This window comes from Phialemonium atrogriseum (assembly GCF_030411735.1).
Source record: "Phialemonium atrogriseum strain 8032-3 unplaced genomic scaffold QBC33scaffold_14, whole genome shotgun sequence".
In the NCBI taxonomy this organism is placed as follows: Eukaryota; Fungi; Ascomycota; class Sordariomycetes; order Cephalothecales; family Cephalothecaceae; genus Phialemonium; species Phialemonium atrogriseum.
Genome location: NW_026848151.1, coordinates 688,302 through 714,756, shown reverse-complemented (window position 1 = coordinate 714,756; position 26,455 = coordinate 688,302). Strand labels below are relative to the sequence as shown.

The 26,455-nt window shown below is 56.3% G+C and overlaps 9 protein-coding genes across 9 annotated transcripts; 4 read left to right on the top strand and 5 right to left on the bottom strand.

Moving 5' to 3' along the window:
* The first annotated feature begins 502 nt into the window (after positions 1-502).
* QBC33DRAFT_92489 (uncharacterized protein) lies at positions 503-4,830 on the top strand. The gene is made up of 3 exons (XM_060433189.1): positions 503-704; positions 782-1,283; positions 1,359-4,830. The coding sequence occupies exons 1-3, from the start codon at positions 639-641 to the stop codon at positions 4,586-4,588; spliced, it is 3,798 nt and encodes a 1,265-aa protein (XP_060283106.1). The 5' UTR covers positions 503-638; the 3' UTR covers positions 4,589-4,830.
* Positions 4,831-5,850: 1,020 nt separating this feature from the next.
* On the bottom strand, positions 5,851-6,494 carry QBC33DRAFT_559614 (ribonuclease H2, subunit C; the record flags this gene model as incomplete). Its single annotated transcript, XM_060429987.1, has 3 exons — positions 5,851-5,883; positions 5,968-6,269; positions 6,359-6,494. 3 exons carry the CDS (start codon positions 6,492-6,494, stop codon positions 5,851-5,853), a joined length of 471 nt encoding a protein of 156 aa, XP_060283105.1.
* Positions 6,495-7,576: 1,082 nt separating this feature from the next.
* QBC33DRAFT_92477 (cyclopropane-fatty-acyl-phospholipid synthase) lies at positions 7,577-9,412 on the top strand. The gene is made up of 4 exons (XM_060433188.1): positions 7,577-7,662; positions 7,736-8,832; positions 8,889-9,144; positions 9,209-9,412. Exons 2-4 carry the CDS (start codon positions 7,739-7,741, stop codon positions 9,317-9,319), a joined length of 1,461 nt encoding a protein of 486 aa, XP_060283104.1. The 5' UTR covers positions 7,577-7,662; positions 7,736-7,738; the 3' UTR covers positions 9,320-9,412.
* Positions 9,224-10,707, bottom strand: QBC33DRAFT_92497 (exonuclease). The gene has a single exon (XM_060433190.1). It carries the CDS (start codon positions 10,516-10,518, stop codon positions 9,505-9,507), a length of 1,014 nt encoding a protein of 337 aa, XP_060283103.1. The 5' UTR covers positions 10,519-10,707; the 3' UTR covers positions 9,224-9,504.
* A 165-nt stretch (positions 10,708-10,872) lies between these two features.
* On the top strand, positions 10,873-12,719 carry QBC33DRAFT_92386 (histone acetyltransferase). The gene is made up of 2 exons (XM_060433184.1): positions 10,873-11,026; positions 11,108-12,719. The coding sequence occupies exons 1-2, from the start codon at positions 10,941-10,943 to the stop codon at positions 12,543-12,545; spliced, it is 1,524 nt and encodes a 507-aa protein (XP_060283102.1). The 5' UTR covers positions 10,873-10,940; the 3' UTR covers positions 12,546-12,719.
* Positions 12,720-16,318, top strand: QBC33DRAFT_92387 (MCM2/3/5 family-domain-containing protein). Its single transcript, XM_060433185.1, has 3 exons — positions 12,720-13,182; positions 13,249-15,775; positions 15,881-16,318. Exons 1-3 carry the CDS (start codon positions 12,893-12,895, stop codon positions 16,004-16,006), a joined length of 2,943 nt encoding a protein of 980 aa, XP_060283101.1. The 5' UTR covers positions 12,720-12,892; the 3' UTR covers positions 16,007-16,318.
* Positions 16,242-18,937, bottom strand: QBC33DRAFT_92395 (glycoside hydrolase/deacetylase). Its single transcript, XM_060433186.1, has 2 exons — positions 18,451-18,937; positions 16,242-18,383 (listed from the first exon to the last, which is right to left on the bottom strand). Exons 1-2 carry the CDS (start codon positions 18,851-18,853, stop codon positions 16,630-16,632), a joined length of 2,157 nt encoding a protein of 718 aa, XP_060283100.1. The 5' UTR covers positions 18,854-18,937; the 3' UTR covers positions 16,242-16,629.
* A 2,657-nt stretch (positions 18,938-21,594) lies between these two features.
* Positions 21,595-24,808, bottom strand: QBC33DRAFT_92398 (origin recognition complex subunit 4 C-terminus-domain-containing protein). Its single transcript, XM_060433187.1, has 4 exons — positions 23,238-24,808; positions 23,028-23,189; positions 22,537-22,968; positions 21,595-22,483 (listed from the first exon to the last, which is right to left on the bottom strand). Exons 1-4 carry the CDS (start codon positions 24,615-24,617, stop codon positions 21,902-21,904), a joined length of 2,556 nt encoding a protein of 851 aa, XP_060283099.1. The 5' UTR covers positions 24,618-24,808; the 3' UTR covers positions 21,595-21,901.
* A 2-nt stretch (positions 24,809-24,810) lies between these two features.
* QBC33DRAFT_540544 (mitochondrial carrier domain-containing protein) lies at positions 24,811-26,398 on the bottom strand. The gene is made up of 2 exons (XM_060428077.1): positions 26,000-26,398; positions 24,811-25,943 (listed from the first exon to the last, which is right to left on the bottom strand). Exons 1-2 carry the CDS (start codon positions 26,225-26,227, stop codon positions 24,975-24,977), a joined length of 1,197 nt encoding a protein of 398 aa, XP_060283098.1. The 5' UTR covers positions 26,228-26,398; the 3' UTR covers positions 24,811-24,974.
* Positions 26,399-26,455: the final 57 nt, after the last annotated feature.

Genomic DNA, 26,455 nt, shown 5'->3' with positions numbered 1-26,455 from the left:
ATTCACATCAATGTCAGAATTTGATCACACTTACTAAAAGACAAAGTGAGTGCAATGGATTACGTCTCTTGACCCAGGAACTTGCCATACATTTGGGATATTTGAGACTCTTTCCCACGGTTTCCCGCATTCGGGCCTGTCTGAAAATTGGCCATCAAGTCGGAGTGCGCGCTAAACCTAAAGTGGAGACCCAGGAGCTCGGGCACACCTGGCAACGTCGTCAACCTGCGAAAAGCAGAGAAAGCAGACCCCCCCCAAACCGCAACTTGACATCGCCTCTCTCCAAATCTCCCGTCCAGGACTTCTCCCCCTTTAAATCCATCACGACAAGGAGGATTAATAGGCCTTGTTTGCCTTTCTCTTGAAGAGAAGAGGTTCTAATCATCTTACAATCAACTGGCCGCCCTTTGCGACCGCGATCACGAGGCCCCATCCACGTAAAACTCGCGCAGCTCACTGTCAGCACACGTCCACATCACTTCACGATCTCCTAGTTAGACCTACCAAACTAACGCGTGGATGTAGCTGCATACCAAACCTCCAGACTCCCTATATCCGATCCTTTTTGGCGACTTGGGACGTTTCTGCGACTGGTCCCTGGGTCCCCTCTACTGAATCTCACGATACCCGAGCACCGTATGATGGCCACTGAGTCACCTCAGGATCGATCCAATGAAGCTACCGTAACTTCTGACTCTAGTCCCGTAAGTTGCTTACTGTTTAGCCTCCTATCACTGCGCAACCCCTTTGGCTGACCACAGCGGCCGGCGCTGCTTTGCAGGTTCTCAAGATCGATTCAGCCTCTCAAGATGTCAGCTCCAACCAGCCGCAACTAAACAGCGATGCTGGCAGCACTCCGACAGACGAAATTGGGAACAAGCAAATCTCTGATATTGTCGACGATCTTGTGAACTCGGCGGAAGTGAGCATTAGTGGAGGATCTGACACTGAAGCGTCTCGGTCAAGGCTCAAGGATGACGAGAAGGGCCATGCCCGGACTTCCTCAACGGTCAAGAAGCCTACGTCTTTCAAATCGGTGTCTGTAAACAAGACCTTCCTCGCATCCAAAGGAGCCCCATCTACCGGTCCCTCAAAACCAAGCGACAAACCTGCAACAGGTGCTGGCCTGTCTGCCGCACAAGGGACTGCATCTACTGCGACACCCCGGCCCCGGCTGGTTGCCAAGTCTGGGAGTGGCTTGATCGCAAAGACTTCGGCCAACGCAAATGGGGGGAAATCAGCACCGGCCCCTGACCCCAATGCCGTGTGGAATAAGAATAGACGTGAGCAAATCTCTTCCGGCCCATCTCTCCGAGGTGCATCTTGCTCTCCATTAGACCCAACTGACAATGAAGTAGCCGTCCCCCCTCCTGAGCCTAAGAAGTTCACCGACGAGGAGCTAAAGAAGTATGGAATCCACATGGCTACTCGCCTGCATCCTGACGATGGCAAGGGCCAGTCAAACTGGGCAGACATTGACGATGATGACGATGACTGGGCACCGGAAACGATTTCCTGGAAAGATGGCACCAAGATAGCCCTTCCCCATGTTGAGGAACATGCCACTCCACAGGCACCTAGTCTCCCGCAGCAACCTCCCGCAAAGGACACAGGGGGATTCGAGAAGCCGCAGTCACCAGCACCTTTGCCAGCCACGGCAGCTGTGCCAAGCGTCTCTCCTTCTGTCAGGCCTAGTGTGCTTGGGTCTGGAAAGGGACTGATCCTCAAGGGTGCCGCAGAGAAGCCAACCCTTGTCGCGAAACCTCCAGCACCTCCCACCCCTGTGAAATCCCCCTGGGCACCGATACCGAGGGTCGACAAGGCTGCCCCTGTCATAGACCCTCACTTAACCCAGCCAGGAGCCAAATATGCCGGAAAGGATGGACTGGGCTCAAAGAGCATGACACCCCCACCGCCGAAGGAGATTGCTGCAGACGACTTCAACCGTGCCACTTGGCGGGATAGCCATGGAGCTGGGAATAGGGAACTTTTCAACTCACAAAGTGGTCGCTATGAGCCTGTCATGGACCGTCGAACATCGATACGAAGTGACCAGCACTCCAGGCAGCCAGCCCTCCTCCAACGAGGCTCTCAGCCTGAGCACCAGGGCCCTGCTGAGCCCTCGGCAGCATTTCAGACAAGCCGTGTCAGTGAGCAGCATGGACCATATGGCCGGCGTCGAGGATCGTCGAATGTTAGTGGCGGAAGTGGCAGTCTTCTTCGCCTCAAAGGCCATGACCAACCCCTCCCCCCTCCGGAGGTGCTTAGCGCGCGGAGGGAGTCCTTTACCGCTGTCAGTGACAGTCCCGTCTCGCCCAGAAATTTCTCACCTTCTGGCCTGCAAGGCGGACCTCGTCACCCCACCAACCAAATTTGGCCACCTCACGTTTCGCCCGCTGCAATCCACTCAGTCCCTCATCAACCACCTCTAGCGGTCGAAAACAAAGCGGTACCCGCCGTGACCGATCAGGACATCGAAGAACAGAAAAGGTTGATGCACGAGCGTCGTGAATTGGCCAAGCAACGTCGACTCGAGGAGGAAGCCCGTGAAGAGGCTGCAAGGAAAGAGAGAATTCGCCTCAAGCTCGAGGCCATGGGTCCTGCCCCAGAATCAAGGAGCGCTAGAATGGCGGCATCAAAAGATGAACCTTCACCAGCCACCCAAAAACAGCCCGGCCAAGCTTCGGCTTCATCTGATGACCAAACCCAGCTCGAGACGCCCAGCCTCATAGTCAATCCTGACGGTAAATTGGAGACGAGTACGAACGGTGTACCACCCCAAGGCCAGCCACAGGCTGGCGGCCCTCGAGATACCGCGGAGAACCGGGGTCAGCCGCAAGGGACCACCCACGTGCACCCTTGGCCAAATACGACTCCTCAGGCCGATCGGTACCCATCATGGGGCCCTCAGAGCTCTGTTAAGAATCTCTGGGCCTCTCCAAGCAATGACCGGAGCCTCGGCAACGGAACATTCATCTCGGACCTTGGGCGAGTTGCAGAACACGCGCAAATCCCTCCCGTTCCTGGCAAGTCAGGACCTGGCCCTATCGCCCCGCCTACTGCCAATAGAGGCGCGTTGAAGCCGCAGACGAAGCCCTCGTCCGCACCTCTAGCAACTCGACAGCCACCCATCGGGCCTCCAGTTCAAAACCCTCGCCAAGAAGCCGAAGGTAAGCCGCGTGGCCTCGTGCAGAGCGCATGGGCCGCCAGTGTTCGCGAAAGTGACGCGGCTTTGGAAAATGAACTCCAGGCTCGACGAGACGAGGACCTTCGCAAGTTGGAAGCTGAAGGACGGTCTGTTATCGACGCCCAGCCAATCATCAAAGACACATGGCGCCCGACGAAACTGTCCGAAGACGGCAGACGAATTCCTGATGGGCCGAAACAGACACAGACATTCCAGCACTCCAGAGGTGTCGCATGGGGAACGTCGGCCGAAAGTGCTACAGCTCCGGCGCAGAAGCCAGCCTCGGACACCAGCCAGGCTCCTGGCTCCAACAGGCGGCCGCAGGGCGGCATCGTGCCAAGTGATGCGCCGTCGGGCCCCATTCTTAGCACGGGTTCAGGCACTACGCCGCAGCAGGGCAGGGGTTCTCGCTTCTTCCCATCGAGAGACGTCCGCCAAGAGTTGGGTGCAGGCTCGGACGGCCAACGACAGAATTCCCCGTCCCCGCCGCCTCCCGATATGGATGGCCACCCTGCATTCGACGGAGATGTTGCCCGACCACATGTTTCCCTGCCGCGACCTCAACCAGTTGTTCGCTTGCCCCCTGCACCCGACGCCGCTGCAGGTCCTTCAACGTCGAAGCACGCGCCTTCCTTTGGCTGGGCCGCTCCGGCTCCGTACAGGGAACATGAGACTGGGCAGCCCATTTCGCCCAGCACGCCAAATGCGCCACGGGGACCCCTCCACAACGGGGAGAACAATTGGCAAGCCCGAATTGACAGCCTTCTTGGCGGCCGCAAAGGGCCCCCGCCTACGAAGTCGCTTCCGGTCGATTCGGCAAGCCGAAACTCGTTGGAGCACCATCGACCCCAGAGTGCAGCCACTATTTCGCTGCCCACTCCCAACGCGAATACCCTTGCTTCCGAGGGTGATGGGTTGCCTACCTCGAAGTGTATGGCCGAGGAGTGCTTTGAAGAACAAGAGATGGGGTCATTGCCACCTATCCGATTGCCCAAAAAGGTTCCCGACACAGCTTGGCAGCCGTACCCTGCCCCGAAGCCGTTGCCAAAGAAATTCGGGACCACGATCCTCAGCATCGAGCCGCTGACCTTCCCCAGCGACATGTCGGGTGGCGGCACCGTACTTCGCGTCTTCCTCCCGGGCATGAGCGAGACCAGGAACATCACCGTTCCGTTCTCGAGAACTCGGAGCAACCCCCGCCGAGCCGTCCGGGGCAGTGGTGGTCGACATTCTTCCCAACCTAACAGAGCTGGCAAGGCGAGGGAAGCATCTTCCGCATATCCGAACGACCAGGGCGCATCGTCGTCATCTGCACCAGCACCAAGGGGAGGCGGGCGAGGCGGGGGATATCGGGGACGAGACAATTGGTCCCGCAATTCTTCGAATCCGATCCAGACCTAACCTACGTACCTACCTACTACGAGAGGAGGGAAGATGTCGAAGAAGTCAATGGGCAAACCCATCGAACCGTGTTGAAAACTAATCCGGATATTCCTATCGACCTTTTTCGATACCGGCACCTCCTCGACTCACCCATTGTTCCGGCCGAGATGGGTCGCCATCATCCTTTCGAACAACCTCTTGCTGCAAGCTACCTTAGTCCTGGCCGCATTTCATCTTGCAGTGGTTGGGTACTCCTCTGCTCGGAGCTGCCTTCACAAGCAAATTCGACCTGTCAACATTGTATTATTTTGATTTTTCCTCGGCAGCGTTCTCGCATTTTTGGTCCCAAAAGCCCTGTCAGGTGGCTGACCTGACGGTCAGATAGCATCTTAACAAGGGCTTGCACATAATTCAACAGACTGGGGGCTGGAGGCCGCCTGGAAGGGGGGGCCCACCGGGTGCCATGTCTTCCATCTTCTCATAAACATCCAGCCATGGCTGCATGACGGTCCATATGAAAGCCCGACAGACCAGCCACACAGATGCCACGAGCATGAATGAGCCCTCAAGCAGAATGAGGATAGTGATAGTGCGTGCATGGATCGGGTTGATCAAATTTGAGCAAGGGCGCACACATATTTGCTGCTATTGCTACCGCTACTGTTTTTTTTTCGTGCGCTTGGGAATGGACTGGATAGATCTTGGGCCGATCAGGTCGGTGTTGCCAGCAAGACATGGGTGTCCTGTTGTCAGCATGCCTCGACAACGGATCAAGGGGGGAGGCAAAAAGGGCTTCCCATGGCAGGCTCGGCCCAGGTTCTTTACCAGGTGGTTGATCGGAGGCACACAGAGTTTCCAAGTGTGGACGCCGCATTGCTGTGCACTGGACGTGCTTAGTACCTAGCTAGTCTTACAGTCAGTCACGAAAAGAGAACAAATACTTTGAAAATGATGAGTGAAATATGCCTCCTGCTTCTGACTTTACTTCTGGAGATGGTCAAGATCCGACAATATCATGGCTGGCAGGGTGTTGGAGAGGTTAGAATGTGAACGGAAGGGGGGGCAATCACAAGGGGTGGTAGCAGCAAATATGAGGACTTCAAATAAGAGCAACTCCGTCGTAGATAGCGGTGTGTCAGCATTGTTTTTCATTTCATGTTCCCAGTATTGACTAAAACGGCGAGATTGATGGACGTGAGAAGAAAAGTTAAAAGTCGGCATCATAAAAATGCATCCCCAAGTTCCGTAACGCCATAACCAACGAGCTGTAACCCACAGCATTAACTCCCCTGACCAGCCGGGTATGAGTGTATCTGCAAGACGCATGTCAGTAATTCCCCCAAACAAGCCAAAGATAGCCCGATCCATAAAACCAGACAGGGAACAACAACCCCTACCTTCTCAGCCAAAGCAAGCCACTCCTCCAAACCCCTCACAACCGGATCCGACCCGGCATCCGCAGTCGTCTCGTGGCCCCAGACAACCACCTCCTCGAACCCCGCCCTCGCCTCCAACCTCCCCGTCCCGACTTCCGGCTCATCCCCCAACTCATCCGCCTCCGGCTCCGGCGCTGTCGCCGCCGGGGTGGTGGTGGTCTCGACCTCGCCCTTCTGCACTACCACGCCCCTGTACCCCTCGGGCAGCCTCACCGCCTTGCCGTGCAGCTTCCGGCCGCGGAAATACGCCACCTTGGTGCCATCTGGAGATGGGTCGTTCGGGTGGTCAGCTCAGAAACTCGGCCGTTTGATTGGGGAGGAAGGGAGGGAGGGAGGGGGGTGGTGGGCTTGCCTTTTGCTTCGCTGGGGCTCCAGTAGGACTGGATGGGTTCGACGGGGCCGTCGTAGTGTACGCGGCAGGGGAGCAGGTGCGGGATGGTCTGTGGATTTGACGGTTGCTTTGAGATGTTGAGCATTGGTTGTGACATTTTGAGGACTTGGATCGGTAATTGGGATTGTCGTGATGGTCATTTCTCTCAGGGTGCGAGTCCTTGGAGGTGGTGGAAGACGCGTCGGGACGCGGCTCGTCTTATCGGGGGGGTTAGATTGATGGCGGGACTAGTTTATGCGTTTACAAGGACTCTGCGCCTCGAGGGAGTCGGTCTGTGCATATGAGGTGTTCTCCAAACGCAATGGCGGCAAGCAGGCACAATACCGTTGAAACAGCAATAGTTCGGTAAAGGTGTTTATTACGACTGGTCCCTGCATATGGACTACCAGACTGGAAGCCGGGATACCAATCAAGAAAATATGTTGGCGAGCTTGTTTTGTCGTCGCCTGAGCGCTTGACAACTACACAATTCCGAAAACGGAGGGTTGAAACTTTGCAGCATGCGTTTGATATTCTGCAAGCTAGGCTTCTCAATGGAGGCCTGTTCCCTGCCCTGCGGCACACTGGCGGGGTGAAAGCTGTCGGGCGCATTCGACTGGGGATTCTAGATGCAGCTCGGACCCTGAGCCAGCCGAGACGGAGCGGTCTGAGATCGACGATGCTACCCCACTACACCCTCATCGGGCGCCCAAGAGATCTTGTACAACCCCCCCAGCTGTCAGATTGCCACACGAAAGCTCTTGCTTGGCCGGGTTCTGGGGTCCTGGGGGTCTTGGGGGCCTTTTGAGATTCCTATTAACCAACATAGATAGATAGCTTAGCAACATTGCAGATATCAATCAGAGCGTCCTAGGAGCTTCTTCCCTTGCACCAAGTTCCCCAGGCCCGTGTAGTTGTCTGTCTGGAACTCGAGACAGGAACAGACGGCCCATGCCCTCCCCCCTACATCGGACCCCTGCCGGATGCCACTCAATCCCGGCATATTTTGTTGTGGGCGTGGAGCCCAGATGCTCCCGCACTGCCGGCGACAATCATGTACAAGCACTAAAACCCTCCATTTCCTTTTGCTACTCGTTCCACGAGCCCTAATATCCCCTCCGTTTCTTCTTCCTCGCTTGGGCGATTCCCCAGAGCTGTTGATTAGCTTGCTCCTCGCACATATTTCGTAGCTTGGCCTGTTAGGTCGACGTCCAACTATAAACCACCGGCAGCAAAGGAGATCCAGCCTTTACCTGAGGCATTGGAACTAGCACGGGAAGCTTCCTGTAGGGCCAGCCCACTTCCCACTCTTCGTCAACTCTCAGCTCCTAACCACGGCCCCTCGGCGCCCGGCGCAAGGCCATGGCTCCGTCTCTTCAGCTGCCGGGCATCGTCTCCCGGCCGCTTTACCGCAGCACTGGTCTGCTCCGCAGTGTTCTGGGCAGCCTGACCTGGGGACCTGCCATCTCTGTGGCGAAGCCCGCGATCCTGTCCGTCTTCTCGTGCATCGAGACGGGGACACTGCTCCTCTTTGACGAGCCCGCCGGGGAACGGCTGGTATTCGGCCAGAAGCTGAAGCCAAGCAAGCTCGACAACCTGACGGCCGATTACGACTTTGGCGACCTGACAAACGGGGTCAATGGCGTCCGTAAGGCGACGACGATTCCGCGCGTCGAGCTCGTGGTCAAGGACGAGGCCTTCTGGATGCGGCTGTTCCTGTTCGCCGACATGGGCTTCGCAGAGGCGTACATGCTCGGCGAGGTCGAGTGTGCGGACCTGACGGCCTTCTTCCAGCTTTTCATCACGAATCGCGAGGGCATGGGCAATGCGACGACGTGGTTGTCGTCGATTTCCACCGCTGTGACAGGCCTGGCGCGGTCCACCAACACGCTCTCCAACTCCCTGCTCAACACCTCGGCGCATTACGACATCAGCAACGACATGTTTGCGACCTTCCTGTCGCCCGACATGACATACTCATGTCCGATCTGGAGGTCTCACGTGAGGGGCGACCAGGAGGAATCTCTTGAGGAGGCGCAGATGACAAAGTTGCATCGGTTCATTGACGGGGCGCGGATCAAGTCGACGGACCATGTCTTGGAGATTGGGACGGGATGGGGATCCTTCGCCATTGAGGCAGTTCGCACCACTGGATGCCGTATCACGAGCTTGACATTATCGAAGGAACAGAAGATATTGGCAGAGGAACGGATCGCCAAGGCCGGCCTCTCAGACCGAATCGAAGTCAAATTAATGGATTATCGTGCTTTGCCGGTGCCAGACAATCCTTACGACAAGATCGTCTCCATCGAGATGCTGGAGGCGGTTGGCCAGGAGTTTCTCGGGACATATTTCTCGTGCATCCATCGCCTGCTGAAGAAGGACGGCGGGGTTGCTGTGTTCCAGTGCATCACCATGCCTGAGGGAAGGCATGCAGCCTATTCTAAGGGAGAGGAGTAAGTTCTGCCGCCGATGGTGCGTGCCTTTCCAGTCCTGCTCACAGCCCATTCAGCTTCATAAACCACTACATCTTCCCGGGAGGATATCTGCCATCCATAACACAGCTGTTGAATCACATCAGCAAGGAGTCGGAGGGAACCCTGATCGTAGAGAAGGTGGAGAATATTGGCGGCCATTACGCCAAGACGTTGCGCTTATGGAAAGAGAGCTTCCTGAAGGACTTCCACTCCAAGATCAGACCATGCCTCCAAACGAAGCACCAAAACATGACAGAAGAGGAGATCGAAGTGTTTCGAAAAAAGTGGGAGGTGAGGCTGACCTGCGATGATCGACCGGACTTCATATCGAGTGTCGCTAACAGTTTGTTGCCAGTATTATTTCACATACTGCGAAGCAGGATTTGTCACCAAGACGTTGGGTGATGTCATCATCACGGTTGGGCGAGAAGGCGCAATAGAGTTGATGGAGGGGATCCCTTTATGAGGAACGGCCGCATTGGATGGTCAATATTGGATTCTGGAAGGATAATAGGCCATGTTTGAGCTAGACCACGGTTGATAGAGGCGCCGCCAAATCGACGCATATTCCTGAGGAACTGAAACCGCATATTGGACCTGATACCTGTCGTGATGGCGAGCCAAGGATAGGAGCACTTGAGCGCAAGCTCATCAATTCTTTCGCTTCTTCTTGGACTTAGATGACTGTGATTTGGACTTTGAGGGCAGCGTCGGGTCTGGAAATCGATTTGCATTCTCAACATCAAATCCCGACTTGAAGCGGCGGAAGAGCAACATTGCAATGCGAGCATCCTCGGTACTCGAATGTTGACCGGATTGGATTTCGACGCCGAGGATTTCTTTGGCGAGAACCCTCAGAGACGGCTTTGGACCATGACCGTACTTCCTGAAGCCCGAGAACTTGGCCGTGTCTCGCACGAGTTTTGAAGGGTGGCTCAGTAAGAGAATTTGCAGGTCGTGTCTGATATCATGGCCGACGAGAATCCTTCCCTTCAGCAGTTCCGCAACCTGTGTCTGAACTTCCTCGAAACTCCTCGCGGTGGCCATATGTTTCGGGCTCACACCGCTCACATGTGTGCGCCAATCCGTCACTCGCTCTTTCGGCCGAACAAACGAGTCGTAAACCTGTCGGCCGTGGAAGTCGACAGCGCTGACCCTTGCTAAAGCAGACTCATAGCCGTTCTCTCCAACTCCAACCATCTCACAGTCGATGGCAATGTACTTGCCAACCTCAATGCCTGGGGCAAGACCTTCGTTGGGTCGGTCGGAAGCTGTGCTGATCATCGAGTTGTCCTGAATCCCAAGCCCGTAAGCCTCGGCGAGATCCTCGGCTGAGATTCCATTGTCCTCGGCCCAGAGGGCGAGGGATGGCGATATCCCTGACTTGGCTCCGCCTTCAACAACTCTGGAACTTTGGACATTGCCCATCTGTGGCCTGCTTGGCGCTTTTGTCTTGCCGTGTCGTTGCTGAGGAGGGGCAGTTGACTTCTCGGAGATGCTCTTGCTCTTCCCCAGGACTTTCTGCCGCTTATTCGGCACACTCTGAGACCCTTGATTTTGAATTTCTTCTCCTTTCCTCTTTCCCTTGCCCTTCTCCTGAGTAGTTGACTCAGCCTTGATCTGAGCCTGGAGCTTCTTCCAGTTCGATGAGAGTTCCGGTGCCATGGTCCCAACCAAAGATAATCGCAACGTACTTCCGTCACTGGGTAGAGATATACATTGCTGAGTGCAAAGGTTTGTCGGCAAATAATAGTGTCTACAGTCCGACCTTGGTAAAAGTTCTGTCCGTCGATGAAAATTTCAGGCTCAAGCTGATCGAGGCCTGCAGCGCGAAGTGATCAGTGTTGGATGAGGATTTTATGAGTGGGACTTAAACTTGGTATCACTATACACCCATTAATTTTGAGATCTTGTGGCCTAGAGTACATTTATTACTATATCCATAATATGGGGTACGTACTTATCCTTATCTACTATGGTGGCGGCGGGTGGCGGTGCTGCTGGTTCTCGACCTTCAACTCTTGATCAGCCTTTTCGCAACAAGTTCTTTTTCATCAACGCACCTCCGTCGCCATTGGAATTTCATCATGAGTCCTGCTGCTGTCAACGGCGACGCCGTTGTAGGCTCTGATGGCCCGAGACAGAAGGGCAAAGCGACGCCCGACACCATAAAGTGAGTCCACTTGTAGTCATGCCATGCCAACCTTGTTCACCATCACCCCGCGCCTGCAATCTGACTAACAGGGAATCTCAGGGTCGGATGCATCGCAATGGTAGAGAAGGATGGGAAGCCGCGTCGGGCCGAAATCCTCAGTATAAAGGAGACCAAGAGTGGCCGCCAATTTTACTGCAACTTCGACAACTTCAACAAGCGACTCGACGAATGGGTGCCTCTCGTCCGCATAGACTTCGACCAAGATGTCGAATGGCCCAATCCAGAAAAAGATAAGCAGAAGGACGGGAAGACAAAGAAAGCGTCGACTGCGCCGGGAAAGAAGACACAGACAGTAAAGAAGACACAGAAGAGAATTGGCAAACGGGAGCAATCCGTAGCGTCCGAAGGGCAAACACCGCATCCCTGGGCGGAATTCGTCGAATCGCAGTCTCAGAGGAAAGGCACGCCGAAGGTCGATGATGGCGATGACAAGGTCATGGCGAGTCTGGACATCAGTGCCACCCCAGGGACTGGTGCGGATGAGATGGAAGTCGACGAGGACGAGACCCCTGCCGGAGTAGCAAAGAGGGATCGGGCGCCGTCTTTTAGCAGAGAGGAAGAAATTGAAAAGCTCAGAACTTCGGGTTCGATGACACAGAATCCGGCCGAGATCTCGCGTATTCGGAACATATCCAAGGTCGAATTCGGAAGATACATCCTGTTCCCATGGTACTTCTCGCCATATCCCGAAGTCTTCAGTCAGGAAGACTGCATTTTCATCTGCGAGTTCTGCTTGAGCTACTATGACGATCTGAAGTCGTTCGCGCGGCATCGACGCAAGTGCACGTTGCAGCATCCCCCCGGGAACGAGATCTACCGCGATGATTACGTCTCCTTCTTCGAGATCGATGGGAGAAGGCAGCGTACGTGGTGTCGGAATCTTTGTCTTCTCTCAAAGATGTTTCTCGACCACAAGACGTTGTACTATGACGTTGACCCATTCTTGTTCTACGTCATGACGACCCGGGATGAGAAGGGCTGCCATCTCATCGGCTACTTCTCAAAGGAAAAGGAGAGCGCAGACGGGTACAACGTCGCTTGTATCCTGACCCTGCCGCAGTATCAGCGGCAAGGTTATGGTCGTCTGCTGATTCAATTCTCCTACGAGTTATCCAGGATCGAGAACAAGCTGGGTTCGCCTGAGAAACCGCTATCCGATCTGGGGCTCCTGAGTTACCGGCAATATTGGTCGGAGAATATTGTTGACATCCTTGCGGGCTACAACGAAAGGGAAGAGAAGTGCACAATCGAAGGAATAGCATCGCAACTTGCCATGACCACCCAAGACGTGGAGCATACGTTGCAGGCGCTGAAGATGCAAGTGTACCATAAGGGGGAACACAAGATCGTGCTGCCTGACAATTTGCTCCAAAAATGGGAGAAGGCGAAACTGAAGCAGAGGCGGATTATCGATCCCGAGCGGATCCAGTGGAAGCCGCCGGTCTTCACGGCGTCTAATCGGACATGGGGATGGTAAGAGTCGAGGGTTTGGAATGCGTGGTCAATATGTACACACAAAATGTTGGAGTTTAAGCATGCTGTAGATACCCCTTTACTGAGTTGCATCATGTGCTTCCTCTGCATTGCTGTGAACTCCTGACGCGGGGCAGTTACCCCTGAACCTGGTCTGTGCTGGCACTTTGTGCCTGCAATCAATTAAGACCCCTGTCTCCACTTCGTACAAAACGCGTCAAGACGCGACCTCCGCGTTTTCTCGCGTTTAAATGATAAACTACTCTCACAAGATCCGCCCCTCGCTCGTCAACTCGAGAGTTTCTCAGTCTGTCTCATTGTGAAAACTCGTATCCGGCCAAGCAGCTCAATATGGCAACAGCAATGGGAGTTTCCAGCGATGCTGGATTCATGATGTCTGATGGTCTCGCGAGATCTGGCGCAACCCCCAGGGGGCAACGCTATGTGGCCGGCTCCTCGACCGGACGACCCAGAGCACCACCCTCGGAGAGTCTCGGTGCTCCAAGCGACGACGAAGGGGAGGGCTTCGAGGATGATCAGGTCCCCAACCGATCCCGTCCCACAGATGCCACCAACATCCCTAGAGTCGAGGACAAGATTGGCCTCCTTATCCAGGAACACTTTGAGAATTTTATTGAAGGGTGAGTGTCGTGACTTTTGGCAATGGGCTGGAACTGGCACGCTGATTGAAAACCTACTTCGCACAGATTCGTAGAAACCCCCACATCTTCGGGCGCACCGACTTCCAGCGCCATCACCACGGACAAGTACTATGTCGCCCAGATCCATGGCATGCGGACATACCAACTATCGACCTTCTATGTCGACTACAAGCACCTCGCATCATGGAGCAACGGCAGTCTTGCAGACGCCATCGTCAAGCAGTACTACCGCTTCCTCCCCTTCCTCACCTCGGGGCTGCACAACATGATCGCCAAGTACGAACCCCAGTACTTCCGCGAGCACCGGCAGCCCACCACCTCCAGCAACCAGACCACCTCGGGCGGCAGCAACGCCGGCTCTGCCAGCCAGTCGGAGCTGCAGGGCAGCAAGACGGCCAACCAGCAGACGGACAAGCTCTTCGCCATCGCCTTCTACAACCTCCCGCTGGTCAGCCGCGTGCGGTCGCTGCGCGCCAAGAACATCGGCCAGCTGCTCTCCATCAGCGGCACCGTGACCCGCACGTCCGAGGTGCGCCCGGAGCTGTCGGTGGCGACCTTCACCTGCGAGGCCTGCCGCAGCGTGGTGCCTAATGTGGAGCAGACGTTCCGCTACACCGAGCCGACGCAGTGCCCCAACGCCACGTGCCAGAACCGCCACGCCTGGCAGCTGGACATCAGGCAGAGCACATTTGTCGACTGGCAGAAGGTGCGAGTGCAGGAGAACAGCAGCGAGATCCCCACGGGGAGCATGCCGAGGACCATGGACGTCATCCTGAGGGGAGAGATCGTCGACCGCGCCAAGGCGGGCGAGAAGTGCATCTTCAGCGGCGCCCTGATCGTCGTGCCCGACGTGAGCCAGATGGGCCTGCCGGGGATCCGGCCCACGGCCGTGCGGGACGACCGTAGCACCGAGGCCGGAGGCAATGGCGTCAGCGGGCTGAAGGCCTTGGGCGTCCGCGACTTGACCTACCGCCTCGCCTTCCTGGCGTGCATGGTGACGCCGGACGTGTCGGCCATTGGCGCCTCCGGGGACGCGCAGATCGCGGACATTGTCGGTTCGCTGACCCAGAGCTCTGGAATCGAGACCGCCGAGAGCGTCAAGGAAGCCCAGGACGCGGTGCTCGCGTCGTACAGCCAGGCCGAGATTGAAGACCTCCGGCAGATGGTCCACAGCGACATGATCTACGGGCGTCTGGTGCAGTCCCTCGCGCCCATGGTCTACGGCCACGAGATCGTCAAGAAGGGCCTGCTCCTCCAGCTCATGTCCGGCGTGGCCAAGACCACCGCCGAGGGCATGGCGCTCCGAGGCGACATCAACATCTGCATCGTGGGCGACCCTTCGACCTCTAAGTCGCAGTTCCTCAAGTACATCTGCAGCTTCGCCCCGCGGGCCGTCTACACGTCGGGCAAGGCGTCGTCGGCGGCGGGCCTGACGTCGGCGGTGGTCAAGGACGAGGAGACGGGCGAGTTCACGATCGAGGCCGGGGCGCTCATGCTCGCCGACAGCGGCATCTGCGCCATCGACGAGTTCGACAAGATGGACATTGTCGACCAGGTGGCGATCCACGAGGCCATGGAGCAACAGACCATCTCGATCGCCAAGGCGGGCATCCAGGCGACGCTCAACGCGCGGACGTCGATCCTCGCGGCGGCGAACCCCGTGGGCGGGCGGTACAACCGCAAGATGACGCTGCGGGCCAACATCAACATGAGCGCGCCCATCATGTCGCGCTTCGACCTCTTCTTCGTCATCCTCGACGAGTGCAACGAGCAGGTCGACCGCCACCTGGCCGAGCACATTGTCGGCGTGCACCAGCTGCGCGACGCCGCCGTGGCCCCCGAGTTCAGCACCGAGCAGCTGCAGCGGTACATCCGGTTCGCGCGCACCTTCCGCCCCGAACTGACCGACGAGGCCAAGGACCTGCTCGTGCGCCGGTACAAGGAGCTGCGCGCCGACGACGCCCAGGGCGGCGTCGGGAGGAACAGCTACCGCATCACCGTCCGCCAGCTCGAGAGCATGATCCGCCTGTCCGAGGCCATCGCAAAGGTCAACTGCGTCGAGGAGATCATCCCGGACTTTGTCAACGAGGCCTACAACCTGCTGCGCCAGAGCATCATCTCGGTCGAGCACGACGACGTTGACGTCGACGACGACGATGAGGATGGGGCGGCGCCGCCCGAAGACGGTGTCACCCTCCGCCGCGCCGCTGATCGCGCCGCCGGTGTGGGTGCAGCGGACGGTCCTGTTGCCGACGCGGACTCGCCCATGGCGGACGAGGAGGAGGAGGAGGAGCAGGAGGCGAGCGACGAGCGGCAGGGGTCGGTGGCTGCTTCGGCAGCAGCAGCGGCGCCGCGGCAGAAGCAGACCGTCTCGTACGACAAGTACATCGGCATCGTCAACATGATGGTGTCGCGCGTGGCGGAGGACGAGTCGGCCGGCGGCGGGGAGGGGGTCGAGGCCGAGGCCCTGGTGCAGTGGTACCTCGAGCAGAAGGAGGACGAGCTCGACGGCGAGGAGGACTACAACAACGAGATGGCGCTGGCGAGGAAGGTGTTGAAGAAGATGGTCAAGGTGAGCTTTTTTCTTGTTCCTGGCCCTTTATTTTATTTTTTTCAATTTGCTCCCCCCTTACTGCTCCGACTCGCGTGATCACAGAGGCTAACTTGTAATGATTAGGACAACATCCTCATGGCGATCCGCGGCCAGGGTATGGCCGACGAGGGAACCGGAGAGGGCAGCTCTGTTGCGGGCGGCCAGATCGTCTATGTTCTCCACCCCAACTGTGCCGTCGAGGAGGTCTGAGAATGGGCCGGATGGATATGCTCATCACTACATTTTTTCTTTTTTCTGCTCTCTGCTTTAGGCCAGGGGTGAGTTTTCGAGGGGTCTCGGCATAACACTTGTGGCGGTCACATCGGCGTCTGGGAGTTGGGAAGCAGGACGATAGATGTGTGTCAGAGTAATGAACGATTTGCTATGGATAAAGGTGGGTGGTGGTCAGGGTGCGCGCTCGCGTGCCAGTTATGTATACAGACAGCATCCAATGCTAGCTAGCCATGGTAAAGTGTATAGCGTGACCATGAAGTGGTGATAACTTGCAATGCATAGAAGGCGCGGTGGAACTGTTGTGACGGGGTTGCGATATCTTCTCTAGATCCAAAGTGGCCGGGGATGCTTACATCGGAGGGAAAGGATAGGCGGGGAAATTCATCCAGATATTCTCGAACTAGGCGGCCTTTTAGGGTTGATTATAATTTCGTAACATAAGAGAAATTTTTATTTTTGACGCAAGCCGCAGCCTCGACTTCCTTGAGTAGAAGGTCCGCAATAATCAATCAGTCCAGTGCACACACAAAGTGCACGCGCACACACACGCACACGCCGTCCCGCCGACGATTGATTGCCCACCCCCCACCCCTCACTGCCTACAAAGGAGGTGCGTTCGGGTCCATCATGCACTGGTCGACCCTCATCAGATCCTTGCCCGTCGCCTTGGCCAGCTGGATGAACTGGCGCAGGTAGGCGACGGTGGTCGGGTACAGGTAGTGCATGACGACCAGATTTCCGCCCTTGGCCAGGTCGCGCTTGAAGGCGTCCAGCTGCTTCTGGGGCGTGGCCGTCTCGGCCCACAGCCAGTCCTCGACGTCGATGCTCCACTGGATGATGTAGGGGTCGTCTACGCCGAGGGCGGCGACGAGGCGCTGGCGCATACGTGCGCCCTCGGTGCCGAATGGCGGCCGGAAGTAGGGCGTGTGCATGCCGTTGAAGACCTGCTTGACGGCGCCGATGTCGTTGTTGTACTCCCAGTCGATGGACGCCGTGTCGGGGAGGCCCTCCATCTTGGGGTGCGTGTAGCTGTGCATGGCGATCTGGTGGCCGCGCCTCTGCATGTCCAGGTACACGTTGGACAGGTTCGTCGTCGGGTCCAGCAGCGGCAGGCCGACGGTGAAGAAGGTCACGGTGATGTTCTCGCTCTTGACGATCTCCATCACCTCCTGCGCCAGCTCGGGCTCGCCGTCGTCAATGGCGAAGGCAAACGAGTTGGGCCGCTTGCAGGCGAAGACCAGGTTCCCGGATGGCAGCTTGTTGGGGATCTTAGCGTCGGAGGGGATCGAGTCGACGACTTCGACCTTGGTGAAGGTCGTTGGCTGTGTGGTGTAGAAGCCCTTGAAGGCGAAACCGACAACGCGCGTGAGGTTGACGTTGAAGTGGGATATCGGGACGTAGATGTCGGTATCAGTCGCGTATCGGGCCGCCTCGATAGAGTCCCATGTCTCCGGGAAAGGCGCAATGTCATCGTTGCACTGCTCGTTGTGCTGCTGAAGAGCAATTGAGAACTTGTTGCTGCCGGTGTAGCTCACATGGAGGTAAGAGTTCTCCCACGTGTGGAAGTCAACGCACCCCTCGCCCAGCTGGGTATTCCAGCCCAGGTCGGAATCATTCGTCCGGATCGTCATGCTGTTCTTCCCGAAGGTCACGACCATGCCGTCGTCTGGCCCATGCCACTGTCCGAGAGCGTTGGAGTCCACATTCCCAAAACCGTCCACAAGAAATTGTGTGGCTGTTGAGGAAGGCGCTCTGACCGTAACCACGGCCGTGGACTCGGGCGGAGGTGCAGGGAGAACGTAATCCGAGGCGGTGGTGCCACAGTAGAACGACATTGGCCCAAAAATGGCGGGCTTGTTGAAGGTGGAGAAGTAGATCATCTGGAGCTTCGTAGTGTCAACCCGCGGGAACGCCGAGAAGGGGAACCAGTATAGCCGTTCTGTTCCGTCAAAGGCCCAGCTGAGTTGGGCCGTAGTTCGTGTCGTCTGTCCACTGACGTTGCCCCCGCACTCGTCAACCGAGGTCAGCGTCACTGTAAAAGAAGTAGCAGCGGCAGCTCTGATCCGGAAGGAGATGCCTCCATAGGTCGTGTCGACATCGAGACAGCCGAACTGGCTGTAAAAGTAGGAATCGGTGTCCTTGGGGGTAAGCATGACGCGGTTGCTATCTACAACGATGGATTGCATGCTGTTATCGTCGCTGCTGGCCTCCTGCATCGCGTTGTAGTTGAGGAAGGTCAAGCGGGACTGCGAGATCCAATCATCAATGAGAAGATTCTGGCATTCGCCCGATGGTGTCGTCGGTTGCGACGCGGGTTGCGAAATCGGCGTCGATGCCGGGGGGCTCGCTGTAACTATTATTACTCGTTAATGTCTGCTACCGGACGAGAGACATGGCTAGGGGCAGGGCTCGTCTCTCACCACTAGGCTGGGCGATGGCATCGCAAACAAGCTCAATGTCTCCAATGGTCCACGCAGAAACCGCATCTGAAGCGAACTGCGACCAGACGAAGGCGACGATAGCGTCTCCGTTCCCCTCCCCCTCGAATGAATCCAGGGGTAGGGTAAATTCCTGCAGTATACCCGAGATCCCCTGGACGACGCTGTAAGAGCTCTGGAAGGTTTCGTCCGTACAGGCCGCCTTCGTCTGCAATTCAAGCGCAAATGATCCGTTCGCAGGGCCCTGTAGGGTGAAGGAAATGGCGCTATAGCCCTCTGTCTTTGCCGCCATGCATTCGAGCGTTTCGTAGAGATAAGAATCGAGCGTCGAGGGAACTAGAGTGACAGAGCCTCCGCCTTGGGCAGTCGAAGTCACAATGGCCATGCTCCCATCATCTTGGCAATCACGGTCAGAATACGCCCCTCTGCAGTCTACCACGCCCGAGAAACCTACCGCCAACGGGAGAGCCCAGGTTGTTCGTGGAGCTGGAGAACGAGGAGAAGTCGTCAATCAAAAGGTTCGCACTGCAGGCAGCGCTTGCTGTTGTGGCGCCCAGAAGGGCAGCCACCCAGGCGGAACGGATAGTGGACAGCATCACGACCAGCTGGAAAGGACCATGAAGCGTGGATGAAGGGCGCTTGTACAACTTGTACAAGCGGGAGGCTTCCGGCTGCGAACATATATAACAGACTGGCCAGAATGTGGGGGTGGACAGGGCTGGCAAGAGTTGGGGACGCAATTCGGGATACAATATGGAACGAATATCAACAGCATCCTCTCATGTTACCTGCGCCGGCGATCGAGAGGCAGCGGCACATTGGGCTCCAAAGGCATACGGCCAGCGGGGGAACAGGCGAGCAAAATCGACAAAGGCGCTCATGTTTGGTGGAGCTCTCAACAGAGCAAATATCCAAAGTGGTCAAGATAAAGAGGCTGACGCTACTGCGCACCATGTTTGTCGTACATAGATGGCAATTTAGAGCGACGTTAAAACGAGAAGGGGGCTAAATTCAAAAGGCATGAAGCAAGCCCTCCGATTGGTACACCGGACATCGAATCCATAAGTTACCCTGGCAGGATCGAGGGGGTGTAGATCCGATGATCTGGTTGATTTTCTTGGCAATCGTAATCGCTCTCCCCATCATTCTACAAAGGCAGTGAGTGGGATATGCGGCAGGTTGTTTGTGCAACTCGAGGGTCAACATTCAACATGTCGCGATAGTTGAAGCCATCCTGCCCCGTTTTGCGTACATAGATCAGAAATCTAGAGATGGGGCGCGGGGGCTGGGGGTGAAGGAGAACAGAAAGGGGAAAAAGGAGAAAGAAAATATGGGGAAAAGGGAAGGCTGAGGAACTGCGTGACGACAAAGTCAAAATTCAGTGGAAGCCTCGAAACGGCAAGAGGGCATATCGTCTTCTCGGCTGCCAGTTGGAAGCAGGGTGGTAAACTTCAACGAAAGTTGATTAATGCCGATGCGGAGAAGCCCGCCGGCACATACGGAAAATTACCTGGAGACAGCACAATTGATGGGAAGCGAAAGTCTTGGCGCATCTGCCGCCGTCTACATCTCTGCAGGGACACCGTGTTTCATGCCAAGGGTGTGGACTCGTCACTGAGCTAATATCGAACCGACAATGTCAGCGAAAATCGGCATTGCCAGAGTGGTGGGCTGGGGGGCGGCTGCTATACCTACCTAACCGCCTCACCACTGAATGTATGTATATAAGCACATATATATATGTGTATGTATGTATGTATGTATTCGCGACTGTTCTCTGTGTGTACAACCCCCATCACACGTTGCAGTGTTTCACTACGATCTTCTCCCACCCCCGAAAAGCGAACAATACCAGTTGGGAATTACTAGGGGCTTTTCTCTCCCTTTCTTTTTCCAACGCAGTGTCTTCCGGACTGGTAGACCTATGGCATGGCACCTACCGATTCAGCCGAGAAAGGGAGATAATCGTCCATGTTGATGACAAGAAGTCTTGGACGACATGCTCGGCATGCGACCTGCAAATCGCCGTATACCGACAACCAATTACAAGCGTCTGGACAAGAACAAACGGGCTTGGACTTCTGTTGTAATCTCCAGTATGTTCCTCCCTTGCGCCAACCCCAAGGCTCTCGCCAAAGGTCCAGAACATGATCTGCGGACGAGTTCACACGCGTGGATGAATTACTCTTGGCCTGCGTCGCCCAGATATATGTCTATATGATGCGTGGATTAAGGCCACCCAAATTCCCACCCTCCCCCCCCCATCTAGCCCCCCGCGTTCTACCGCGGGCCCAGACCTTTCTCATGCAACCGCTTTCTGCCATATAATGGCCGAGGCTTCGCTATAGTGAGTAGCCGCGACTTTGGACTCCAGGTACTCTTCTTGCCCGGGCCCCCTCAGGACGCCCGAGGCCCGCGTTGGGTTTTCCTAGCGATGCTCTTTATTTGCGGCCCGACAATTCGTATCGCGGCGCTTGGCTGTCTCGGCATTGCCAAGACGCGTGGCGACGGTTCTAGACCCGGCCCTGATCAAAGAAGGCGACCTTCTTGGTGGCTAACAACATCGCCAGACGGACCACATGGGCCGGGCGAAGTGTCCGTCAGAGAGCCAAGGGCTGGCAAATAGATGCTGACGACTGCGTACTATGTCAACTTAAATTGTTGGAAGCCTAGGCAGTGCCTAAGAGGCGGCAGTTGTCAAGACCAATCTGATGCGTGATCACGATGGGGTTTGCGAACCCAATGTCCCCCCAGGTCTCTGATGTGTAGGGAGGGAGCGGCTGCCGCGGAAGAGGTCCTTATACCAGCGAAAGGACTTCAACACGCGATATATGTTGACAGTGATTTGGGATTATTAATAGTCATTGGCCACATGGTATGATGTTGTCGTCTATCCCATTGATACCTGGATAGAAAACTCGACCTGCATCACCTACCATCCAAACTGCAATGCCAAGAAGACCAGAGCCTCAAAACCTGGAGAAGCACTGATGATCTCCCGCGAAAACGCATTAATAACCAGCAGGCCTGTCCCGTTTCTCACGACGCCTCACCTTCTTAGCTTCAGGGGGTTGTAGAAACCCCCCCTACCCCCCCTACCTCCCACAACGGCGGGTTATCTCAGGAGGCGGACGGTCGTGGCAAGAGGCAACGTTACGGTATAGCTAGCTATAAGACAGACCCCAACATCACCACCACATAGTCGCCTGCACGTCATTCTGACCGCCAAACAAAACAGCCCTTGACATCATGCTATAAGAATGACGCAGCTTTATGCGCGCAGTTGGGGTTTAAATTAGCTTGCCTGATCTCTCGGCAATCGGAATACATATATGTCAACGTTGCCTACTTTGAAGGGGAAGAGGAGACCGAGACAGACAAAAGGGGGGGGTTCCATCTCGGAACCCCGGCACCACCATCTTCCCTCCACATCTCATATCTCCCTGCACCACCTCGCCAGCACAGCATTCAGCCTGACCGAGGCGGGGATCTCCTCCAGCGCGACGTCGACCTTCCACATCCTGGCCTCCAGCCCGCCACCCCCCGAGGCGCCCCCCACTCTCCCAGCCATCCCCGCCGGCACCAGCAGGCCGAGCGTGGCGAGCCGCTCCCAAGCGACGCCCGCGGCCCCTCGGCCCCACACCCTCGCGCCGCCGCCCAGCGCGAGCAGACCCGAGCTGGCCGACTGCACCCTCTGCCGGCCGACCAGCGTCGTGTACTCGTCGTACGCCATGGCGAAGTTGACCGTGTCCGTGTGGGCCACAATGTCCAGCCGCGCCGCCGCGATGAGCAGCGACAGGTCGAGGTCCGACAGGGACTCGAGGAGGTGCAGCTTGGAGTCTGGGCCTCCGACCGTTGTGGGAGCGCCGCTGGTGAAGTGGGCCCTGAGGGATAGGGAGGTGGGTGAGAGTGAAGATAGCGGGAGGATGCAGGTGGCCAGGAAGGCGGCGGCCGACTTCGTAGTGCAAAAGTGATATTCCAGAAGATCTTGGAAGGTAGGTTCTTTGTGCAGGGCCTGGCAGGTCGTTAGGAGGAGTAGGTTGTCACGCATTCTTCTGTTGGGCTCACCTCGATCCGCTTGGTCCACCACTCCAAGAACTTGCTTGAGCCTTCCAAGCTGCCATCGATGCGTTCTTCTTCTAGATCTTCTTCCTCAACTACGAGGCCTTGTCGACAGATGTCCCAGTAGGCCGGAAGGCTCTTCGGCAACGAGAGGTAGACGTATCTGTGGCTGAAACGACTCTTGACTCTCTTCTCGAGACTTTCCACAACGTCAATCCTAGTGGTTAGCCCGAGCACGGCAATAGGCGCCTTCTTGGCTTGAGCAATATCGAAGAGATTGTAAAGAAGCGTCTGACGGGCGTGCGTAGCGAAGAGTTCGAATTCGTCGATGATGAAGACGACAGATTTCGACGTGACGCCGGCCTGAGTCTCGGCGATCTCCGAAGGGTGAGATAACAGCGCCAGAAGCGAGGCCAGAGTGTCTGCATAGTTGTTGGTCTTCGCGCTTGTCAGACAGAAGTTGGAGACGAGTTATGTAGTACCAAGACGGGGCCTACCCTATTTATGAGGTCATCTTCCACCTCCATCTCCTTCCCAAGCTGCCGCCATATTTCTTTTAAAGCGAGCTTGTCATCCGTATGAATGAATCCGCTCAGTCTCACTACGTGGAACTCGTCTTTGTGCTCATGCGACATCGCAGAGACGATGGACTCGACCAGCTACAGCCCCTGTTAGTAGAGTTCACCCTCGAGAGCGAGTGCACCTACCGTAGTCTTGCCAGACCCCCGTGCCCCAATCACGAGCATCGAATTTCCCTCGCCAGACACAATGGTCTGTTCGATAAGCTGCAGGGCTTTGTCATATGCTTCGTCCTGCCCCCGAAGCTTTATTCGTCGTCGTCCCGTACAACGGTCTAGGAGAACTCGCTGCATGGATCGCAAATGTTGTTCAAAGTTGGGGATGTCAGGGGTTTGTTCCTCGGTCCTCGCAACGGGATCAGACTTCTTTTTCGAGCCTGCATCGAGCGAACCAACCGCGCCGTCTTGCGAACAATCCCGGCACAGCCAATCTCCTTCCGGTATGGTGGGTACGCCGTAGCAATCCTGGTGAACGGCCATGTCGCAACCATCACAGAAGAGAATCTCGTTCGGGGGAGTCGAATCTGGCTTGCTACAGATAGCACACACCTCATCGTCATCTTCCGCGGCCTCGGCATCCAGCCCTTCATCCTCAACTGGCTGGATAGCAGCTGATTTGCGGGCAGACACGGCAGAGGGTTTGACGGCCTTTGATGGCAAGTCTTCAAAGTAGACCTCGGTCTCATCCCTCCCTTTTCCACCTTCGAATGCAACGCTCTTCCGTCCGCGGTCCTCCACCTTTTTCTTCCTGGGAGTTAGGATGCCCTTGAGCTTCGGCGGTTCTGGACGAGACTCGCCAGCTTCCTGACGGCCCCCTTTCCGGCGATTAGACGACGTCAGCGAGCCAAACTTCTCAGCTACCTCCTGGCCAGAAGCCTCCGCATCGTTGCCAGGTATAGTCCCATTTGCACCAGCTTGTGCGGGTCTCCGACCAGACCGCTGTTTTGACGGAGTTCCCTCTAGGCTGGCATCCTCCTGAGGAGCCTGAGCTGACTTCTGTGCTTCGCTTTTCCTTGGCCGGCCTCTTTTCTTTTGTACAGAACCGCTCAGCGCGGGAACGCCATCAGGGCGCAATTCTCCCGAGTTCTTGCCGGCCTTGGTTTTGTCGGCCGCCGAGGTAGAGAGCTCATCTCCAGAACCGGGAAAATCGTAGAGATTGTCGGACTTGTTGCCAGCGGAGGAGCTTACTACCCTTCTGCTGAGCTGTTCCTTCTTTGACAGGGAGCCCGTAGGCCGTCGTTCGTCCTCGGAATCTGGAATTTCCCAAGCCTGATTGACCGATTCATCTTTCTTGCCATGACGGACACTCCTTGCAGAAGCAATACGGCGTCCGTAGTTGAGCGGCCCAGAGATTGCCGAGCTGACTGAGTCGCGCGTTTGCGGTGTGGTTGATGAGGGCTCGGTGATCAGTCGGGACTTCTTTCCAGATGCTACGCGAGGTGTGTCTCCATCATTTGCTTGCGATCGGCTTCGTTTTCGGCCTTTTGGAGTCCCGGGGCCTGTTGTCATCGTTTCGCTCGAAGTAACTGTCTCGGCCGCCTTCCTTCCCTTTGTCCCACTGTGGACATTGAGATTTATTTCGGCCTCTGCCGATGCGACGCGCCGGCACGCGCCAGACGCGACCCAATTGATTTTGATCACGTGGTCGCGTTTTGGGAATGTCGGTGAGGCCCGGCTTCCTTTGTGGAAATGGAAAAAGGGTTGTAGAATGGTTACGCCAGCTCACTCTGATATTGTTATGGACCTACGCTACTCATGTATATACAAAACAAGCCATTTGAGGCATCCTATATCCATATACTCTCTAAAGCGTATGCTATACCGGCCATGTCCAGAAACCACCCAACGCCGAACCCATGATCATGTCTAAACCCCTAGCCAGATCTTTGTGCGCTCGTATGTGTAAAAGCTCACAGCCACCATTGGTATGACTTTTGCGTACCCGATCGTGAGCCCGACGAAGAACCCTTTCACGCCACGATCTCTCATGATGAGCCTAGCCGTCTCTCCAATACGGAGCCGATGCCCATCCCCAACAGCGCCGCCGACTTGCATCCTCCTCCGGATCACCTCGAGCGGATATGAGCAACTTTGGGAGACGAGCCCCGCAATGCCACCAGCCAACAGCTCGGCCCATGATCGGAGCGGGGCGGCCTTTCCAGCCGGCGCATGCTCGGGTTTTGGGAGAGTGGTCCATTCTGCTATGCTCGGATGGCGAAGTAGATCGCCCATAGTGTCGTGTGTCAAAAAGGACATGCCCGCATATGGAAGCATGCCAAGAAGAGTGGGTGAGAAGCCTCTGTAGAAGTTCACCAGTCCAGACCGAGGAGCAATTGTATCGACGGTGGCGGCAGCGGCCGTAGCCACATTCCGCATTGCTGCTGGGCCGCTCTGCATCTTCGGCACAATAGGTTTCCTTGCCAGGTGTTCATGGTAGATGTCACTGCATATCGACCGCAGGGATGACCTGCCTTCGGCCTTGGTCTCGAATGCAAGACGGACCCTGATTAATTCTAGTGGGTATGTGAAGAAGACGGACGTGACCCCAGCGAGGGAGCCGCTTATGAGGCGGCGGAAAGGTGTCTCGTGGTCTTTCCGATGGATGACAACCGCCCGAATCTGTTCGTATGCAAGGAACTTGATCGCAGCGTACGGGAATATCCTGAGTAGCGTCGCCGAGTGCCCGCGAAACAAGCCCGTCGGTCCATCTTGTCGGTATATATCGGTGATGGCGGTGGCCACACCTGCCCAGGATCCTGCGTACTTGACAAATTGTGGGTTACTCGCTTGGAATAGGATCTTTACTCGGTCGAGAGGGGCAACAACGGTTTTGGCCTTTTGAGAGGGTGAGCACAATTGCCACGTCTAGAGAACTTCGCGGTGGAACCTACAGCACAACCAGCAACGCCACCGGCCACACCAGTCCTCCAAAGGTAGTCGACGCTGCGTTTGTCGACGGGCTTCTTGCGCGGTGCTATCGCTTCATCGTCTGTCGGGCAGATCGCGGGCTCCCTGGCTACTCTCCCCGTCGTCCCTTTGCGCAGGGAATCGCCGCCCTCCCGCGATTGGTGTTGAGCTACCTCCGACATAGACTCATAGCTCATGAGAGCCGAGGGCATCACCTTGCCGACGGACTCGACCTCCGTCGGAAAAGCGAAATGGCTTCGCTTAGAGGAACATGAGCTTGGGCAAAGGAGCAGCCGACGAGACTCGACAACCTTGATGGGTTCGGAAACAGGGGTCTGAAAAAAACGATCGTGTGCGTGGAGAGTAGTGGGCAATCACTTGAGTCTAAAAGTCTAAAAGGGAAAAAAAAGCGGAAGAGAGAAGGACGTCATTTGGTTGCA

Excerpts from the sequence above, each read along its gene's own strand:
- QBC33DRAFT_92395 (XM_060433186.1), bottom strand. The coding sequence starts at position 18,853 with ATGGCCATTGTGACTTCGACTGCCCAAGGCGGAGGCTCTGTCACTCTA. Across the intron at positions 18,384-18,450 it reads TGCCATCGCCCAGCCTAGTG|TTACAGCGAGCCCCCCGGCA; the intron begins GTGAGAGACGAG and ends GAGTAATAATAG.
- QBC33DRAFT_92387 (XM_060433185.1), top strand. The coding sequence starts at position 12,893 with ATGGCAACAGCAATGGGAGTTTCCAGCGATGCTGGATTCATGATGTCT. Across the intron at positions 13,183-13,248 it reads TTTGAGAATTTTATTGAAGG|ATTCGTAGAAACCCCCACAT; the intron begins GTGAGTGTCGTG and ends TACTTCGCACAG. Across the intron at positions 15,776-15,880 it reads TGTTGAAGAAGATGGTCAAG|GACAACATCCTCATGGCGAT; the intron begins GTGAGCTTTTTT and ends TGTAATGATTAG.
- QBC33DRAFT_92386 (XM_060433184.1), top strand. The coding sequence starts at position 10,941 with ATGAGTCCTGCTGCTGTCAACGGCGACGCCGTTGTAGGCTCTGATGGC. Across the intron at positions 11,027-11,107 it reads GCGACGCCCGACACCATAAA|GGTCGGATGCATCGCAATGG; the intron begins GTGAGTCCACTT and ends AGGGAATCTCAG.
- QBC33DRAFT_92398 (XM_060433187.1), bottom strand. The coding sequence starts at position 24,617 with ATGACAACAGGCCCCGGGACTCCAAAAGGCCGAAAACGAAGCCGATCG. Across the intron at positions 22,969-23,027 it reads AAGATGACCTCATAAATAGG|ACCAACAACTATGCAGACAC; the intron begins GTAGGCCCCGTC and ends ACAAGCGCGAAG. Across the intron at positions 22,484-22,536 it reads GGTGGACCAAGCGGATCGAG|GCCCTGCACAAAGAACCTAC; the intron begins GTGAGCCCAACA and ends ACGACCTGCCAG.
- QBC33DRAFT_92497 (XM_060433190.1), bottom strand. The coding sequence starts at position 10,518 with ATGGCACCGGAACTCTCATCGAACTGGAAGAAGCTCCAGGCTCAGATC.
- QBC33DRAFT_92489 (XM_060433189.1), top strand. The coding sequence starts at position 639 with ATGATGGCCACTGAGTCACCTCAGGATCGATCCAATGAAGCTACCGTA. Across the intron at positions 705-781 it reads TAACTTCTGACTCTAGTCCC|GTTCTCAAGATCGATTCAGC; the intron begins GTAAGTTGCTTA and ends GCTGCTTTGCAG. Across the intron at positions 1,284-1,358 it reads CGTGTGGAATAAGAATAGAC|CCGTCCCCCCTCCTGAGCCT; the intron begins GTGAGCAAATCT and ends ACAATGAAGTAG.
- QBC33DRAFT_92477 (XM_060433188.1), top strand. The coding sequence starts at position 7,739 with ATGGCTCCGTCTCTTCAGCTGCCGGGCATCGTCTCCCGGCCGCTTTAC. Across the intron at positions 8,833-8,888 it reads GCCTATTCTAAGGGAGAGGA|CTTCATAAACCACTACATCT; the intron begins GTAAGTTCTGCC and ends CAGCCCATTCAG. Across the intron at positions 9,145-9,208 it reads TGTTTCGAAAAAAGTGGGAG|TATTATTTCACATACTGCGA; the intron begins GTGAGGCTGACC and ends GTTTGTTGCCAG.
- QBC33DRAFT_540544 (XM_060428077.1), bottom strand. The coding sequence starts at position 26,227 with ATGCCCTCGGCTCTCATGAGCTATGAGTCTATGTCGGAGGTAGCTCAA. Across the intron at positions 25,944-25,999 it reads GTGGCGTTGCTGGTTGTGCT|GCCAAAACCGTTGTTGCCCC; the intron begins GTAGGTTCCACC and ends CCCTCTCAAAAG.